The sequence below is a fragment of the Chelonoidis abingdonii genome, chromosome 15 (assembly GCF_003597395.2).
Source record: "Chelonoidis abingdonii isolate Lonesome George chromosome 15, CheloAbing_2.0, whole genome shotgun sequence".
In the NCBI taxonomy this organism is placed as follows: Eukaryota; Metazoa; Chordata; order Testudines; family Testudinidae; genus Chelonoidis; species Chelonoidis abingdonii.
In genome coordinates this window covers 31,984,900-32,004,993 of record NC_133783.1, presented here as the reverse complement: position 1 = coordinate 32,004,993, position 20,094 = coordinate 31,984,900, and the positions used below count along the sequence as shown (strand labels likewise).

At 41.9% G+C, this 20,094-nt stretch overlaps 1 protein-coding gene across 1 annotated transcript in view; it reads right to left on the bottom strand.

The window, feature by feature from the left end:
* Nucleotides 1–20,094, bottom strand: part of KIF20B (kinesin family member 20B) — a 93,685-nt gene that overhangs the window by 14,393 nt on the left and 59,198 nt on the right. Inside the window, 7 exon segments of the mRNA XM_032770301.1 lie at nt 5,305–5,452; nt 7,276–7,374; nt 9,869–10,072; nt 11,488–11,613; nt 13,062–13,229; nt 16,973–17,149; nt 18,850–19,005. Coding sequence (XP_032626192.1) covers nt 5,305–5,452; nt 7,276–7,374; nt 9,869–10,072; nt 11,488–11,613; nt 13,062–13,229; nt 16,973–17,149; nt 18,850–19,005 — 1,078 coding nt within the window.

The following is a 20,094-nucleotide window of genomic DNA, read 5'->3' as shown; positions in this document are numbered from 1 at the left end:
GGAGAACAGCATCGGGACTGTAAGAGGCGTCGGGAGTGGAGTGCCGACGGACTTGGAGCGTCTGCGGAACCATGATCATGAACGGTGCCTCTCTGCTGCACTGACAGAGGATGGTCGTATCAAGGCAGCTTGCCAAGGACTGTATTACCCGCATCGGCGGTGCCGGGGGTTCAGGCAGCATCAACTCTGTCATGGCAATGAGATCCCTCGCCGTTGGAAATGTCTCCGGCGTGGAGGGAACAGTAAGTTCGACCACAGTGCGTACCGGGGAGCTGTCAGACACCGGATTCAGACGGCCCTTGTGGGACCGGGATCGACGGTGCTGACGTCGCCCGTGCCTCAGCAGGTGTTGGTGCCGGGCGATCCGGCTTAGACAGGCTCTCTGTCTGCGGTGCTGTTCGCACGGGAACATAGAGCAGGGAACGCGACCACAGTGTGCGCCGGGGAGCAGTCAGGCACTGGATTCGATGGCCCTTGTGGGACCGGGATCGACGGTGCTGACGTCGCCCGTGCCTCACAGGTGTCGGGCCGCGGCGATCCGGCTTAGACAGGCTCTCTGTCTGCGGTGCTGTTCGCACGGGAACAATAGGAGCAGGGAACGCGACCACAGTGTGCGCCGGGGAGCAGTCAGGCACTGGATTCGATGGCCCTTGTGGGACGGGATCGACGGTGCCGACGTTGTCGGTGCCGCGGCAGGTGTCGTGCGGGCGATCCGACTTAGATGAGCTCTCTGGCTGCGGTGCCTTTGGCACGGAAGCAGCAGGAGCAGGAGGCTCAACCACGGTGCGTGCTGGGGAGCGGCCAGGCACTGGATTCGACGGCCCTTGCGGGACCGGGATCGATGGTGCCGGTGTCCTCAGTGCCTCTGCAGGTGTTGGTGCCAGGCGATCCGACTGAAATGAGCTCTCTGGCTGCGGTGCAGTTGGCACAGAAGCAGCAGGGCAGGGAGCTCAACCCACGGCGTGTGCCGGGGAGCTGTCGGGCACTGGCAGGAGGAGTCGTGGGTTCCTCAACTCAGAGAGAGGGAGCGGTGCCGAGTCGACTTCAGTGCCGGTAATGCCGGTGCCAGTGGGCTCCGGTGCCGAGGAGCGCTTCTGTCCGCCGAGTAGCCAGGGCTCGGTGCAGAAGGTGGAGGGGAAATGAAAGTGCCGCTCCGTTTTGTTCTCGGCTTAAACGCCTTGCAAATGGGGCACTTAGCTGTGAAATGCGATCCCCCGAGGCACCGTAAACAGAGTCGTGTGGATCTCCTGTCAGCAACTGCCTGAGGTCAGCAAGAAAAGTCTAAGAACCGGTGAGCGGGCATGGGCTCCGCACCGGTTGCGGGGAAGGGGCTACTCCCCGAACCCCGCTAACTATTATAAACTAACTATGCTAGTAAAGAAAAACGCATAAGTATATATAAATATTATATAAAAGGATTATAACTATATACACAAGAAACTACGAATAGCTAGGAAGCGGAGGTCAGCTAAGCTGCGCTCCACTGTTCAACGACGACACGGGCGGTAAGAAGGAACTGAAGGGCGGCTGGGTCGGCAGGGTATATATCCGGCACCATGCGCGCCACTCCAGGAGGCGCCCTGCTGACCCACCGAGTGTTGCTAGGGTAAAAATCTTCCGACGAACGTGCATGCGGCGCACGCACACCTAACTGGAATGGATATGAGCAAGCACTCGAAGAAGAAGATCCCATTGCAGATCTGGCTACTTTGCTTGAAGGAATCTGGTTTGGAACCTGTGGACTGTTTGCCAGGAAGCCAGAGGATCCTGAAAATAACACACTACTAAGAGCAGATATCTGATGTGCGATGGTACTGGGCTGAAGGCCTCTGTCTATTCCTTCTTGGATAATGTCAAGAATGGTTAGAATTCCTGGATTTCTGGGATTTGCATTGTGCTCTTGGCACCAGTTGTTGAATCTGAACCAGAGAGAAGAGTATGCTTTTAGTGTGGATACTCTCCTAGACTAAAGCAATATTTTAATGACACTGGAGGACAGACCAACCTTCTAGCAATTCCCTCTCAATAGCCAGGCTATTAGTTGAAATCATTTTGAGTTTGGATGAAGAAGAGGACCTTATAAGAGGACATCTGATCTCCACAGAAGGTGGAATTTCAGCTCCATCAGGTCTGAGAACCAAGATCTTTGACCAATGAGGAGTTATCCATATTATCATTGCCTGTTCTTGTTTTAATATTTGAACTTCCTTTCTCAGTAGTGGAAAAGAGTGAAAATGTGTAAAGTATGCCCTGTGGCATCTGTCCCCATGGATCTGCCTCCCTGCTCCAAATGAGCGCCCGAGACCTCCAGGCTGGCATTGGTTCCAAGGACTAAAGGGTCTGGAAGACAGACGGGCATGCTTTTGCAGTCACAGTTATAGGGCGACCAACATTATAAGGAGTCGAACATCTGTGTTAGAAACTGTATTTGATATTCTGGGGTGTGTTTAGAAGTTTTCAAGCATTCTACTAATGTGTAATTGTGCCCATGGAGTGATCCCTATGCATGACACCAGGAGTCATAGCAGTTGGAGGAATAGTGCTATAGTAGGCCTCCTGCAGCCTGGGAATAAGAAAACAAATTCCTGGATGGAACCAGAGACCTTCTGTTGGCACTGATGAAGCCATGCTCCTGGAAAATCCTCTGTGCTGTTGACTGATGAAGCTCAGATCATGTAGTCATCGAGGGTACTGGTGAATTCCCTGCAACCCAAGTCTTGCTCTCCCCGCCCCCTTTTGTTTAAACCCTGGGGGAAGAACACTCCCACTTGGCCTGCACTCGGTACTGATAATATTTCCTGCTGCAGATGAACCTCAGAAATCTGTGGTGGCACAGTCTCATGGGGATATGGAGATAAGCGTCAGTTAGATCTACTGAAGCCAAGAAGTGCTCCTGGGACAAAGAATGAGACCATAGCCGGGGTCTCCATCTGAAACTTTATTTTGAGGTTGAGAATGGCTCTGATACCTCCCCACCCCCTGTACTTCTGTACAATGAAGAAGATGGAGTAGAACCTGGGGAATCTTGCTTCTGAAGGAAAACTATAACTCCCATATTCAGAAGCAGATATATTTTGTTCTGGATCAGATTGTGTTCACAGGGTCATTGAAGCTGGGTGACTGCAAGAAGGAAAAGATGGAGTGGAGCCTGCAGCTCGATGGAGTATCCCTGGCTCACTATTTCCCTGACCCACTTGTCAGTGGTGTATGAAGACCATTTCCTTAGGAAATGGGAAATCCTGCCCCTTAGCTTCAGCTCTGGGAGGCAGCCTGTGTGATTTGTCAAAGCGGATTTTATGTGCGGCGGACATTCATCTGGACTTTCCCCTTGGACTGTGATTCCACCGTTGTCCCTTTGGGAATCTGTTGCCCCTTTGCTGGCACTTCTGTGCTGACAAGAGAAGGAGCTCCTCTGTTTGAAGGCTGGACTGTAGTGTCTCCCGAGGGTGCTTAGTCGGGAGGGAAGAGATTGTCTGGATTTGCTGCATTGTTAACCACTACTGTATCCCAGCTTTTTTCCTAAAGGAGGGAGCCTGTAAACTTGGCCAAGCTTGGGACCCGCTTAGAGTGAATATCCACACCCCAAGGTCGAAGCCATAGGTGGCACCTGGCTAACGAGGTGGAAGCCATGGCTCAGGCTGAGAACCTCATTGCATCCACTGATGCTTCAGCTACAAATATTGTGGTTGCTAGAGAGACTGTCTCTAAGGCGGAGCTGATGTTAAGGACAAAGATCGCCCTAAGGCTTTGACATCTTCTAGCCAGAAATGACAAGCTTCTGCAAAGCAGGTTGCTGCCACGGACACTCAGGAGGATGGTGAAGGTGGCTTCAGAGCCCTTTTTGAGAGTGGACTCCATGTTTCTATCCATGTGTTCCTTAGGGTAGAACTCCCCTTCGGAGGGAATAATCACGTCCCCGGTGAGGGATGCTATAGGAGCATCAACCTTTGGTGTCTCAGCAACAGAGCTCTTTGGTTCTTGAATTTTATAGACCCTGAGATTGCTCTTGCCTTTATCAGGCTGGTTCTTCGAAGGAGGAGTGAAGGGATACTGCAGCCTCAGGGGAGGATTTTGAGGGGAGAAATTTACACTGAGGTTTACAGAAGTCTGTTCAGATTTCTGAGCCAGGTAACTTGCCTTCCTCAGTAGAGGAGAGGGAGGAGTCAAAGGACTCATATCGCTGGATTATTTGGGTTTTTGCTTTCCCTTTTTAGTTTTTTGTTTGTTTTTTAATCTTATTTGTGTGCTTTGGGAATGCAGAAGGTCTCTGTGGCTTTGGTGAGGCCTCTTGTGGCTTACCTTCTTTAGGGCCTAGAGCCCTCAACAGGTTTGTCTCAGAATCCTCCCCTGGTGGGAGGAGAGTGGGAATTCATTATCCAAGCCATCCTGACTGACTTGGGAGGGAAGTTGATTAAAATACCTGTTTCTTTCCCCAGAATGCTCAGGATCCACTTTAAGATTTGAGGTGGGAGGGAGTTGTGGCCCCACAAGCCTCCCCTCTTTATTCTGCAGGGGTCTCCTGGGACTTACTTCCTGAGATGATGGTCAGGGTCCTCTTCGCTTCTGGATCTGGAGTCTTTCCTTCCTCTGCACTAGTGGTTCTGGTCCATTTTTCCCCAGTTGGACTTGCGGCTGCCTTGGTGTGTATGGGACTCCACCTGCCTGCCTGCCTCACAGCCTGGGACCTAGCAGAGTTAGGGACGGAAGGTTGAGTGCAGGCAGGGCACAGTTTGGCTTCTGCCAAGCCTGGGAAGGGTTCCTCACATATGGAGCACTGCTATGATTTAACCCAGCACTTTTTTGGCTCCTCTGCCATGCCTATGAGGGGCAGAGGAGCCAGAAGGGAGACACTGCAGCAGAGGCTCAGGGAGGGTTAAACCCCTGAAGGGTTAACTGATCCAAGGAGAAGGAGGAATGTCAAGGAGGGAGAACAACTGCTCCCCACTGCCCAAAAATCTGGGCAGAAAAGTTAAATTAGAAGTAGTAAGGGCAGGAGCAAAAGAAACAGTCTCTGTCCACTGCTGCGGCAGCAGAGAATCTGTCAGCAAGCAGGAGCAGAGGGTGTGTGGCCAGATCATGCCCAATCAACCTTTGTGAGCTGCACAGAGAGAGGAGAGTGGCCCAGATGTCCAGAATTGTGTAAGAATCTGGGCTGTAGAACAAACAGCCATACATTGCATTTGTGAAGCAGTTACTATGCCATATTTGCAAGCCAATATATTACTTTAGCCACCTGTCCTCTTTCTACATTTTCTAATAGGAATTACAGAAAAAGAGAGATCTTCTAGTTTGCGCTATACAAACCTTTGGAGTGAATAATTGTAGGAGAACTTTGAAAGAAATCTCCAAGCTTTTGTAGGGTTCCATCTTTTTTCTGAGTTGACTTTGTACTTGAAGTTGATACTTGTTTTCTTAAGGGGTATTCCTTTCTAAATGATTGTGTAGTGGCCATCTAAACAGAAATACTAGTTAATATTTTAAGTAGAGAACCACAATTTCACTTATCTTTTAGTCCACAAATGAAGTTTGATAATCCAATGGCTTATTTTTACTTTTTAACATTACATATGGACTGCAGTTATTAATTTATACCTAACTCTGTTCCCTTCCTTTGAGGACTAAGGACACTTGTGTATGTACTAATATGCATAGCAAAATCAATCTGAATATTCAGGCTGCAACAGAGTTTAACAAAACCATGTTTTTCAACAAAAAATCCACCAAAGTATAAATAACATTATAAAAACCAGAGGTGCTGGCCTCACTGAAATCAGTGGCAAAATTCCCATTGACTTCAAAGGGGCCAGGATTTCATTCCATGTACTGTGTGCATATTGATACTTACTCTGTGAAAGCTTTCACACCACACAATTCTGTTGCATTTCAGAGGATTTCAAAGTACCTTCCAAACAATTTTTGGAACATACTATACATGGATTGTTTCACCCTGATATTGTGGGAAATGGTGGCAGTTTAATACCACTCAGCAACATTAAACAATTGTAAGGCAGAACTTAAAAAAAAAAAAAATCACACATCTGGATTTTTTTTTGCCTGCTCTATCATGACTGAAAGATTCAAGGAAGTTATTTTTCTGCTATTTTATTGTTATTGGGTGTTAGGCAGCATTGTGTCTAGTTAGTTACAGGGTTTCCCCTGAACAGAACATTCCTGTTTTCCCATTTGTTTTTTCTTTACTTGATTTAGGCCCTGATTCTTCTATAGGATCCATTTAGGCACACCTGTGTGTCCATGGGAATCCCTTTTAAAATCAGTGGGGCTCTTGCTACATAGATACAAAGGTTGGTCTACACAAATCCAGAACTAGGTGTGACTGTGTATAACTACGCCTTTGCACAGCACCCACCTCAAATGCTCCTAGCTCAACGTGATTTGGGCCTGTAGATGATACTTCAGTACAAATACCATTGATAATCTAGCCAATCAGTTTCCTCTGTTTGTGAGAGTTCTTAGCACAGTAACAGTGGAGAGAAACTCATTTTATACATAGAAAAAACTGATAGAAGAATCACAATTGTCAGAGGTACTCAGGGGCACGTGTCAGCTGGCTGGCCACAGGCAGGGCAAATTCACCCTCTGTAAAGCCTGTAAGTGCTGCCTTGTGTCAAGGGCACTGCTCAGATTTAAGCCAGATGTTTGCAGGACAGCTCTGCCATGCCTGAGTGGAGGAGTCTGAAAAGGTGGTACTTCAGCTCTAGATCCAGGTGTTTGAAATCATTATGCTGCTATTTACCCAACCCAGGGAAGGAGGAGGAGGAGGAAGATTAAAGTCACAACTGCATAAAAATGAATAAAAACAAAGGTTTTAAAACCAAGTGGCTGGGAGAAACTGAATCATCAACTTGTGCCATCACTGGAAGCAGAAAATCTGGAGGGGCCTGAGCTGAAGGGCAGAGCCCAGCCCTGGAGCCTCCAGCAACAACAGTGGACCACCTTCAAGTTCCAGAGGTGAGGGGCATTAGCCCACGAGTAATGAATAAGGAGAGAAGCTGTGCAACAGAATCACCTACACCACTACCTGTAGCATCAGGTATTCCTTAAAGATCTCCCTGCCTAATACAGATTTACCATCTTTGACTCACTTGCAGAATCTAATGGAATGGCACCATAAGATGGTATGAGGGTGCCAGACAAAAGTGGAACTACTAGTTAGTAAAACCAAAAAGTTCCTTCTCAAAGCCCCTTATTTATTTGCATAGATGTTTATTTACATAAAAATGTCCAAACCAACTTGAAGAACAGAATAAAACAAACCATTTTCTTCTTGTTGATTTGAGCAGAACCGGACCTCATAGGCGAACTAACATTAGCTGTAGGTGTGGCATTTTTCTTGTTTTCACTCCTGACAAAGTCCTAAGAAAATGAAGTATATGTAAGCTTCAAGTACAGTTTGCATCTCAGCTTACAAAATTTCTTCTGGAGAAGCAGCAGTGTAATGCGTATTAAAGAAGCAGCCAACATCTGAAGTGCTATAATCAGATATTAATGAGCTACTAGCCAGCATTTCCTGAGTGGTACATAACAGATATTTATTCACACCTAAATCAAAGTCTAAATCTTCTGAATTAAAGGCAACTGGAAATAATGGTAGCTATCCCATTCTGACATTTGCTATTTTTCTTTTCCATCATTTCATCTGTATGGGTGTTCTTTTGTCAAATATCTTAAAACTAAAGGTGGAAGTCACTCAATAAAATGAAAGTAAATTTAGCTTTCTGATGTAAATTCAGATTGGTAGCATTTTACCATTGTTGAGCTGTCAGTGTAAGGCATCTTCTATTTTGGAATGTGATGTCACTTCCATGTATAATAAACTTTTTTTCCCCAAGATTTGTGTAAAGCCAAATTGCACACTGACAGTTCAACCAAAAGATATAATCAAATATATTAGTTGAAAATCCTGGCATGGGACTTTGATAACACCTTGTGGCTGGGTTCTTTTAGGAAGACAGAACACATAGGAGTGATTTCAGGTACATGGTCTGTCAAGCAAACCTAATTGTGCAGGGAACAAAGGGCTAATAAGGTGAAGAACGAAGTTGCTGAATTAAACATGGAAGCCTGTGTTAAACTGTTAATTTGAAATCTTAAACCTGCTAAATAAGTCTCAACTAATACCAACCCTCACACATGCACTTTTTAAGTATCTAAGGAGTTTTTTCCTTCTCCTCCTCTAGGTCTTAGTGCTGAAAATATGTTACCACCAGTTATGCCTGACATTTATCCACTAATTTCAACCCTGTGTCTGTAAAATCATGATTTGGAAGTTTCAGAAAAATATAAACGAAATAATTCAGTATTTTTAACTTTGATATTCAGGGTTTTTTTTTTATGTTTTCCTATTTGGTCTGTGTCCAATTTAGAAAAAAAATTGGGAGTATATTAGAATAGAAAATTGTCCAGACTAAAAAAAATTCAGTCACAATATAATTCAGATAAGAAAACAGTCCTAGAAGGAACTAATTTTAGTTCAGTGGTGTTGCAATGTTATTGTGACTTATCTAAATGCTAAATGGGGTATGAAAAGGGAGTATTTCAGTATAAAAGTATCTCTAAAGTATTCATCTAGAGCACAAACAACTCTATGTTAGATGAAACCTGCTCATCTATACCAGACAAAGCGGTTCAATACCTGACCAAGGCCTTCCGAAGTACGCTTATTTCTACATCTGCTTTTCCAGCAGCTTGAAAGCATATTGCTCTTGAAGAAAATTGGTTGAAGAAACAGAAGTCATTTTAATAGACAATTGTGGATGTTCTCTTTCCCAAAATACTTTATAATGCAGAATTCCAGTTCAATGTTCAGTTATACAGTCTTCAACGGTTACTTTTTGCATTTAAGTTTTGAAAACAACAAAATATAGAAATTGTGATTTTTTAATACCATTTCCAAGATCGCTAAACTGAAGCCTCTACTTTCCTTATCTACTTCTCAGTGTGCTGAAACAAGCATTTTGAGATTCTTGGGTGAACGGTTCTAATGGAGCAAAAAGGTTTCCCTTTTTTCAGGAAAAAAGCCTGCTTCCACCCACAGCCACATTTTATGAGTGGTGCCCTTCTTGCCCACCAGCCAATCCCAGTACTCTTTAGACGTGCTGAGAGAGACCTACATCAAACTCACAAGAAAGGGCTGCCACTGGCTGACAGGTACCATGATGTTGCCCCAAGGGTGTGAGGCCTGGCTCTCATATTACAATCCGGCATTAGCTTTAACAGATGGACTTTCATTTTGGCATTATTTCACAGTTGCTTCTGACTAAAGTAGGAAAGGAAAAAGGCAGGTTGGTTTCAGGAAAGGAAAGCCTGGTCAAGCCACAACTTTCAGGTCTTAAGTAAATGAAGACAGAGTCAAATACTTATAAAGGATATTTTTGTGTAGCTGATCTGCAGAGCTGAAGAACATTTTTATATTTTGTTCCACCCTAAAAAATAAGCCACCACAAAGGATGCTCATCCAGAGCACTAGATACCCTTGACATATTTTTAAAGCCACAGTATAGGAGCTACAAAAAGTTTTAAATCAACGCTACACTTCCCCACCAGACAGACATCCCACCCTCAACTGCCTCAGCATAGCTAATATATGAGTTATACGGTACACAAAGATTTTTAACATCATGTTACATGCATTTAAAGTACCATGTTTTGGGCTAAATATATCAAAACATACAATTAGGAATACTTTTAGCTGGCTCTAATATGAATCAGATACACAAGGGACAGTGTGTTTCAATTTTAAGATAGGATTCCACTGCCAATACAGTAAGGTACACAAACACCAATCACGGTAATAGATCTAATTATGTACTGTAAATTTTAAAAAGCTTGTGTTCAGTTTAGGACTTACTTCATTGAGCTCATTACTCTTCCTTTTCCTTCTTGTCTTGGGCATTTTAACAGTCACTGGTGAGGCACTGCCCTGGTGTTTCACTTCCATTTTATTGGGATGCAGAGGTGTGAACTGAATCTCCATCTCAGGTTTAGGAAACCTGCTACCTTTCCCATTTTCTGTAGATACTTCAGAAGAGTCCAGAACAGTGTCTGAATGGTCCTGAAGACACATGGGGTGAATTAAAGAGAACAAAAATATTGCTGAACAAGCTTTAAAATAATTTTGTGATATGAAAAATAAAAAGTTAAAATAGCGCTTGAAAAAAATCCACACATTCAATAACTATTGGCATTTGGGAAACTTGTCATGGCATGTGAGGGAGCCTACATCTTCAACTGTTGTAAAATGTAGACTTTTTTCTTTCTTTTTATTTTTTATTTTTTTTAACAAAACCAATAAAAATTAAGTTTCTAGCCTTCATGGTTGCGAATATGGTTCCAAATGTGAACCCAATGCAGTGCTTTCTTACTGAGTCATCTCCTCGGGGATGCAGACAACTCCAGCTTTGCTCTATAGCTGCTTACTGCTTTCCGAAGCAACAGTAGAGAGCAAGCAATATGATTGGAAAGCTTGTGCCCCTGCTGCTCAGAATCCTGTGGGCAGCAGCAAGCTCATTGGAATCACATTGATTTCACTCTACTGCTACTTGGAAATTAGCCAAGGACAGGAGCTATTTAGGGAGAGGACAAGCTGAAAACAGGCTAGAAAAGGGATAGAGTAGCAGACCTTTCCACACCTCTATGTTAGCAAAGATGGTAGAGGTGTAGGATACTGCGACCTTGCTCCCCCTCCAGCAGCGAGAAAGCTCAGAGGAAAAGAAGGAAGAAAGTTAAAACTCTTTCTTTCTAACAGCTCCCACTACGATTCCTAACTTACAGTGGATATAGAAAATAGAGCACACATCCAGGAACAATATTCTAGCAAGAATCCCCGCATCTTCTCATTTCCAAAGCTAGAGGTGAATCTATAATGAGATCACTCATTATGCAGATATCATGTTAGTAAAGAGTTTGCAGTTTAAACGGTCAAGTTAAATGAGAGTTGGGACTTTGCCCCACTTATAAACCTGCACATGGGAGCTCTGATCTGAAGAAGGCGTATCAAACTTGCCTTAAGTGTAGCCCATTTAAAGTGCCTTAAAAATTTTTTAAAAAAATTCATCTAAAACTCACTCATTTTGCAAACACAGTCAATCCTTAATTAGATCCCATGAAGTAGGTATTATACTTCTTTTATAGACGTATAAAGGGGTAACAGGATTCACCAAGTCAGTGGCAGAGCCGGGAGACTGCCCACCACCACATCTCTCCCTCCCTTTAGCTCTTTTTATTGCTTTTTCCAGTACAGCAATAGACATTAGTGAAAAGCCTGGGTACCTCTGAAGCAGCTAGAAACAAAGAACAATCACCAAGTGACCTGTCAGTTCTCCGCAAGCCACCAGGAAGAGGCCTGTGGACTACAGTTTGAGAACTGCTATCTTAAAACATTATACACGTAATTTCTTTAGCTTTACTGTGTGCATTAGACAAAAGCGTTATCATCACGTATCATCTAAAAGAAAGTTATATACCAACCTCTGTTTCATCTAATGAAGATGCACTGCTTGGACATTTTGATAATAGATTGTCTTTAACTTCATTGCAGCTTATTGGGATACTTTGTCCAGCTATAGGATTATTCTCTCTCTGTTTTTCCTTAAACTGTAAAAGACTTAGAATGAGTCACAACAATGCTAGAGTGCAAGCTTCAAAATTATGTTTGAGCTACCTACATGTTCCAATATAAAAGCTCAATACATTTAAGTTCATGAATGTTTGTGCAGGAAGACAATATTAAACCATTTCAAAAGACCTATGCAGTTAATATCCAAAGGTACTTATTGTTTGTAACATTTCACTATTACTATATCATGAAAATATTCAGACCTGATAATTTTCTGTTAGCAGCTTCTCTCCTCATTCATAACAAATGGGTAATGGACCTGCCACCTGGGGAATTTGGAGGTAGTTTTATGTTGTTGCTGGAAGGTCCAGGACTGAGTCCTGCTCTTCAGCTCATGCCACCAGAAAAGTTCTTCCAAAAGGTGTAGCAGCAACCAATTAATAGCAATAAGACAAGAACTTGAAATTATTGAAACTAACTTTAGAGCAACTGTATGTGTGAGTCTCCCTTCAGAGAAAAAAATATTATTTTTACAAGTTTTATTACAATAATTTACCAAACTACTAGACTGGGTTCAATGAACTAGAGAAGCTGCTAACAGAAAGAAAATAATCAGGTAAGAAATTTCTCATTCTGCTGCCCAGCTTCACTCCTCATTTACACCAAATGGACAGTAGCAAGCAGCAATGCACAGAAGTAGAGAGGGTTAGTGAGTGGAAGGATAAAGCAGAATTTAAACTCTTCTTGTTATGGTAGGCAGAAATAAGAAGGAACAGGAAGTTTCCATGATATAAAGCGAAAGCTTTTTAACTTGAAGAATTATTTGGAAACACACCAGTTGCACCAAAGGATGCCTCTGGAGAGGTAGGGAAACTACTTTGCAAGTCTCCCGCAGGTAAGGCTCAGACACAGAAAAACTGTACAGCACAGGGTGTGAGCTAGAGATACTTTCCATTTTCCAGATGGGGGTCCATAATCCCAAGGCTGTCAATCAACACTAATGCTCTGCAAGTTGTACACTCATCCAGTAAATTTCCAGGTGGAATTTAAAGTACTGGCTTTATCCTATAAATTCTGTATGCTTTGGAACCTAGTGATTTGTAGACCACACCTCTCCTTGCGCCATACTGCTAGAGTTCAGACTGACAGAGCTTCTATTAGTTAACTATCTAGGTAGGTTCTGAAGCCCCACTTTTCTCACAGGTATTTACAGAGATAGGGTTTTCATAAGTGGTGCTGAAGTTGATATTTTATTGGCTAGAGAGTGTCTTTTACTTTATAGATTTTTCCCACTAAAATCAAAGAATTTGTACTTAGAAATTTGGTTAATGAAAGTATATTTGAAAGAAAAAAAAGATTTTCTACTTGTGTTAAATGTAAGGAGGTACCAAGAGCCATTGGGATGAATGCTAGTGAAATTAGAAAATAAACTATTTGTAAGTAGTTTCTCATATTTATAGAAAGTGTTTGCTAAACATAAGGTTACCTGTTTACTACGGAGGTATTCATTCCCTTTATTTTCTCCTCCTTCAGCTAATGCAGTTTCCCTTAAAGTTTTAGGATTTTCATGACAAGAAACTTGTTTTAGCTTCTTTATAGTATCATCTTTTTCAGCCAACTGTCTCCTTAGTTCTTCTATTGCAGTTCCATAATCCTGTTTAACATGTTACAAATCTAACTATACACACTGAGAAAGGATTGGCAAAATACAAAATTGACAGACATGCTTACCAAAAAACAAAACAAAACAAAAAAACAGTAAAGAAATGGGCTAGACTCACATGTTTAATAAATTAAATGATTTTTTTTAAAAGGCAACTTAATTCTCTGTATTAACTTGATAATCATAGAAAGTACCTATGACCGACGCCAGCTGACAAAGGGGCACAGAGGGCATACATAGAGATTACAGGGAACTCCCAAGCTTGGTATATAGATTCTAGTTCACCAAAGAGGGTCATGTAAGGTCTCCAACAACAGCTTATGTGACACTAATTATGAATATCATAATCATATGTATGTACTGCTACTATGTAAAGAGTTATGTATATATAATGAAAATATGTTCTTATAGTTTCCAATTAAGAGGCGAAAAACTGGTTTCCTGTCAGACCAGAAATGTTTATCCATCTGTTGAAATGTAAATTGAGTATTGTCTCATTAACAATCACCAGTCTGAGCTCAGTACGTATTGTGACATGGCAGACCAGGTGCTAGCTCATGCCAAGGCCCATGGGCCTCACTGAACACTGACAAATGCATAGCTGGAATCCAGTCTGACTCACCTGTGAGTTAGTGTTGTCAAAATAGAGATTAGAGTTATAAGAAAGTGTTTAGTGGTTACACTTATGAAATGCTTGTAGGATGCTGCATGTATTAATATTAGTTATAATATCTGTATCCCACATTATAAGGTAATATTTGTTTGCTCTGTAACAAGCGAGAGGGGCAGAGTCAGTCTCTCTCTCTCTCTCTCTCCCTCCCTCTTCCCTCTCCTTCCTTCCTCACCCCCCGACAGCTTGACACAGATGAAGGATTGTAAGGAGGAGGAGAAAAATGGGACGGGGAAAAGAGTGTTATCTGGAAGTACACTTCAAATGTTTACTGGACTATAGTGGCGGACAAGGAAAGCACCCTCTTATCCTGCACCTGGGAAGTAACTGGGCCATGTGATTACATTCATGAAAACAGTATCACAACCAGCCCTGGTTGGAATGCTACAAAAAAGGCTTTGGGCAAGATAAGCCTGCTTTAGACAGGAGGTTAGCTGTTAAATTAAGTTAAGCCTCCAGAAAGCAAGTGCTGATTTTGTTTCATATGTAACCCTGTTTCCATTTTCCTTACTCAGTATCTGTTAAATAGTATCAGAAATCAAGAAATGTATGATTGTTTTAACTACAAATGTAACTCAGTGTTATAAGGCGCTGATCCTGAATTAACTCAAACAAGCTGGTGAACACCCCATTCCTTTGGGAACAGCAGACCTGGTAGTAATGTGAGTGTTCAGAGGATAAAGTAAAAGCAGCAGAGAATCCTGTGGCACCTTATAGACTAACAGACGTTTTGGAGCGTGAGCTTTCGTGGGTGAATACCCACTTCGTCAGACGCAGGTAGTGGAAAATTTCAGGGGCAGGTATATATATGCTAGCAGCCAGCTAGAGAATAACGAGGTTAGTTCAGTCAGGGAGGGTGGGCCCTGTTCTGCATAGAGGTGTGAAACCAGGGGAGAACTGGTTCTTAATGGCAATTGCTTGGTGGAGCATCTCAAAATACATACCGCACGAGGAAATTAGAACAGTCACAGAGGCCAGAGTTGTACCAAAGCCTGCCTACTCAGAAAACCCAAGAAAGAAACCAAACAGGACATCCACTGACACCATACACTTAAGCCCACAGCTAAAACCCACTCCACGCCATCCATCAGGGATCTACAACCCATCCTGGGACAAATGATCCACAACTTTTCCAGGATACTTGAGGTGGCAGGCCAATCCATTGCCACAGAACAACCTGCCAACCTTGAAACGTATTTACACAGCAACTGCAACAGTACCTTAGTAACTCTAGCTCAGGAAAGCCAATCACATCAACAACCATCGATGCCAAACTCTGCCCACAATCTACAAACCAGGCGACACATCAATAGGGACCTAACCAGATCAGCACATCATCACTGGATTCAATTCACCCTGCACGTCCATCCATCGTAATAATAATACGCCATCATATGGCAGCAATGCCCATCTGCTCATGTACATCGGCCAATGGACAATCACTACGGAAAAGGATTAATGGAACAAATCAGATATCAGGAATGGCATATACAAAACCTTGAAGAGAGCACATTTCAACCTCCTGGCCAGACATAAGCAGACCTTAAGTAGGCATATCCATGCAGCAAACTTAGGACACAGCTTCAAAGAGAAACTAGCTAGAGCTCAGTTCATTTGACAAATTTGACATATCAGCTCTGACTCACAAAGACTGTGAATGGCTTCGCCAAATTACAGACCAAGTTATCTCATCCACTTGGTTTTACACCATCTAATAGCTAAGTACAGGGCTACCCTCCTGACTGAACTAACCTTCGTAATATCTCTCGGCTGCTTGCTAGATATATAATACCTGCCCCTGGAATTTCCAACCTTGCGTCTGACGAAGTGGGTATTCACCCACGAAAGCTCACGCTCCAAAACGTCTGTTAGTCTATAAGGTGCCACAGGATTCTCTGCTGCTTTTACAGATCCAGACTAACACGGCTACCCCTCTGATACCAGAGGATAAAGGGGATCCTTCAAAGGGGCTTGGGAAATGGGGTTCACCTACTGTTAACCTGCAAGGCAAAGTAAGGGCTGGCATAGCCCAGAGGAAATTGTTTGGGTGACTAACAGATTGGAGGTATGTCGAGGAGCAGACACCCAGTTAAGCACAAGCAAGTCGTCTTCTTGCTGGAGACAGGGATGGTTAACAAGGTGATTCAGTCCTGGGCACTCAGGAACTGTCACAGTACCAGAAAACACATACAGCATGGAAAAAAGCAGCCTAATCTTCCTCGTGCTATTCTGCCTATGCACTCCAAACCTGATAGAGGTTTCCCCCTCTTGAGGTACGATGAGTTCAGTCCCTATACCATTCATTCATAACCTCTCTGCCAGGACTGCCAATAAAGGTAATAGTTGCGTTGGTGGTTTTGACATGAATACCTGTCCTCAAGAAACTGGACTGAGACCTCATCTATTGATTTAATAAATCACCAAAACAGCCATCAAATGTTAACTAATTTAGTTCCCACATTTCATTTTTAAGACTTACAAATGCATTGTAAGAGGGTTTGTTCTGTTTCTGACACTGGCCAAAACAGGAAGTTGAGAAAGTGAAGGAAACAACAAAAATGTTTGGAAATTTTATTTTGAGTTTAATTTGAAAGTTGGGTTAACTCTTTTGTTTGTTTTTTGCTTTTTTCCCTCCTCCTCACCCCCTTGTCATGCCACTGTGCATCCTGGTCTTGGCCTGGAGCAGAGATAGAAATGAAAAGCCAACAAAGGCTATTTCTCATGGAATTTTCAGACTTGCTAGTCCAAGAAAATACTAGAAGTTTCATAAGAAAGCCTGTTTGAGATTTCCAGTCCAGTTTCTTTATCACAGAGTTCAAATAAACTTCAAATGCTTTTCTGAACCACTGAACCTTTTGGAAGTTCACCCACCACTAATGCCAGTTCGTTTCCAAAGCAAGCTATGGGGCTGTTTTTATTTTTTTAATTTGCTCTTAATTGCTTTGAAATGTTGAAAGTATTTGAAGCTTACACAGCTCTGAAACCAAGACTGCAACAATATGATAATGCTATGTAGAACTAATAGATAACAAATCAAAATGCACTGGAGGAGGATTAGGCTGACCTTTCCTGAACCTGTTAATGTGGTATGTTTCAGTTCCTCTATTTCTTTATCTTTCTGAATGTTGCTAGAAACCAAAGTATTGAGCTGTACTTCCAAAGCTGCTACTAGCTGATCTCTTTCTTTACGCCACTTTTGCAGGTCATTATCCTTTTCTGCCAGCTGTGCAGTAAGCTTCTCCTAAACAGAAAATGGAAAGTGATTAGAAAAGCCCTGAAACACCTTCTATTTGAACTGTCCCAACTATGCGGTTTCAAATGATTAACTATTATATTTATGCTCAAAAAGGAAGACCCTACTAATCTAGGAAATTAAGCCAATGTAAGTATTTTACACTTACACAAAGCGAGACAAGTAATTTAGTTTCATTTGCAATAATTGACAGCGTATAAAAACACTAAAAAAAACAGTGTATAAAAATAATAAATCTTGTTCTTGCATTCTCTTTTCAAGGGCAGAATTTCAGTAAAAAAAAGACCACTCCAACTACATAGATTCATTTACTGTTATGCCTAAGATGTTTCTTAATAGTTATGGTAACTGTATGATCAGGGTGGATAAAAATGATTATAAATAAATAAATAATTCCATTTTTTTTAAAATTTAAATTGGATTTTTTTGATAAAACGCTTTTTGAGGAAAAAACCTACCCAAAAGATAGTTTTAATTAAGATACATTATAGCTCAAAGATATCGCATCATGGAATAGGGATTATAAATTCTAATTCTATAGTATGAGACAATATATTCATGTAACGTTTAAGAAAAGTTTTGTAAATGAGTTCCAATAGTTCATGGATTGGGAACCCAATCTTATGGGGTTCCACAGGCTTCTGTATAGATTATTTAGGTTCATCTTTCTATCGATCCAATGGGACGCAGTGCTCAGTCTAGGAGATACCATCAGAGATGCTTAGTCTTGCAGTTCTCAGACTGTGGATTTGTGTCTCCAGAGGTAACAAGCTTGTTAACAGCAAAAATGTTTTTAAATAAATAGATAATATGTAGAGGTGAGAAATAATAGACCTCAACTCTATTGTCACTCTGCAAATTTGTGTACACAGTCAATCTCTTACCTCTCTCTAAAAGTGAAAAATTTCAAAAAGTTCAATTAATAGAAGATTGTTGGGGGCGGAATAGATCTGGACAAGAAGCAGTATGGAGATAAATGTGACAAGCAAGGGACATATGCTTGTTTTGTTAAAAATATTATATGTTTGTGGTTGAAGAAAAAAATCCAGACTACTTAATACTGTTGTTTTAGTTAAATAAAACAATTTAAATGTCTATCTGGTGATATTCTCTCCTCCGAATACAGCATGGCAAGAAAATCCTCCAAATATTAATGATTAACTTGTTGAATTGGAGATAGTTCACCTCCCAGTGACTTCATAAAATATCTGCTTCAATTACCTTTGGTAAGTGAAATAACCAAACAATCATTCATTTTCTGATATAGCTGTAAAACTAATCTGAAAAGTTTTCAAAATAAATCAATGTTTAAAAATGTATAGTGTGTACCTTCTAAAAATGAAACCTCTCTCTATCTCTGAGTTGTGAAGAATATGTATTAAGGTTAACAACAACCAATAAGAATGCATTTTTATGGAGAAATCCATGATTAAATCAAGTCTTTCTGACTAGTGATTTAAAACAAATCCACCCTATGTATGATAAAGATCACCACAAACAGACCACCTCCCAGACTGACTTTCCTATAAAATGACAAAAGAAGAAAGAAGAGCTCAGTTCTTTGAAGTTCCAAATACCCAGGAGTTAGGATATCTCACAGGAAGCACTCTGCAGGATCAAGCCCTTTAATTTTCTTTGAAATCTGTTTAAAACATCATGAAAATTAGAACGGATGGTCTACTACTCACCACCTCTGTTTGTTGCTTTATGTGACGTTCTCTATCTTCAGCAAATTTTCTCATCTCTCTGTTTCGGTGATTCTCAGCTTCTTTTACTTGGGTTATAAGCCCCATTTTTTCTTCCACCCATTTCTTTCTGTCAGTTCTACACTTTTCTTCAATTTCCTATGTTAAGTAATCAAAAATTTAAAGAGTCAGGTATAAATCTTTTCTTAGCCAGGGAGAAGGCTCCCCAAGGTTAGGCTGATGTTAAATTGACAATCTTTGCGTATTGTAGGGAGGACACCCAGTTACATTTTTTAGGACAAGACAGACAAACCTAATAGTAAAACAAAGATATATCAATCCACCAACTGGATACCAGCATATTCCTGAAATAGACTTTCTTTTATTTATAAAAATAGCACAAAGTTTCTAAAAAAGACTTTTGGAATGGTATTATGGGATAAACATTTGTGTTTTGATCTACAGCAGCATACATAACTTTGCGTAATCACAGAATCATACAAGGCTAGGACTGGAAGAGACCTTAGGAGGTCATCTAGTCCAACCCCCTGCTCAAAGCAGGACCAGCCCCAACTAAATCATCCCAGCCAGGGCTGTGTCAAGCCAGGCCTTAAAAACCTCTTAAGGATGGAGATTCCACCACCTGCCTAGGTAACCCTTCCAGTGCTTCACTACCCTCCTAGTGAAATAGTTTTTCTTATTCAGACCTCCCCCGCTGCAACTTGAGACCATTGCTCTTTGTTCTGCCATTTGTCACCACTGAGAACAGCCAAGCTCCATCCTCTTTGGAACCCCCCTTCAGGTAGTTGAAAGCTGCTATCAAATCCCCACTCTTCTTTTCTGCAGACTAAATAAGCCCAGTTCCCTCAGTTCATGAGGAGAGGCTGAGGGAACTGGTTTTATTTAATCCCAGGTACCAATCAATTTGTGCTAAAAATTTTGCCAGCAAGAACCCTTGTTCCTGTCCTCTCCAGTCCCTATCCCTTGAATTCCCTGCTCTGCTGCAGAGTGAACTGCAAATGCATACTACTGCTCCCCCAGGGCAGAAGGGCAAAGAATACTACCCCATATGACTACAAAGGCAGAGGCACTGAGGGAAAGTGATGAACATGTTTCACTTGAAGAATATCACTTCAGCCAACATAAACTTTGCCTCCTTTACCCTAAGAACCAAAATGACTGTCCACAAACCTCTTTGCAGGACATTCTCCCATATAATTGGTCAGCAACTGACAGGACTGAACCAGT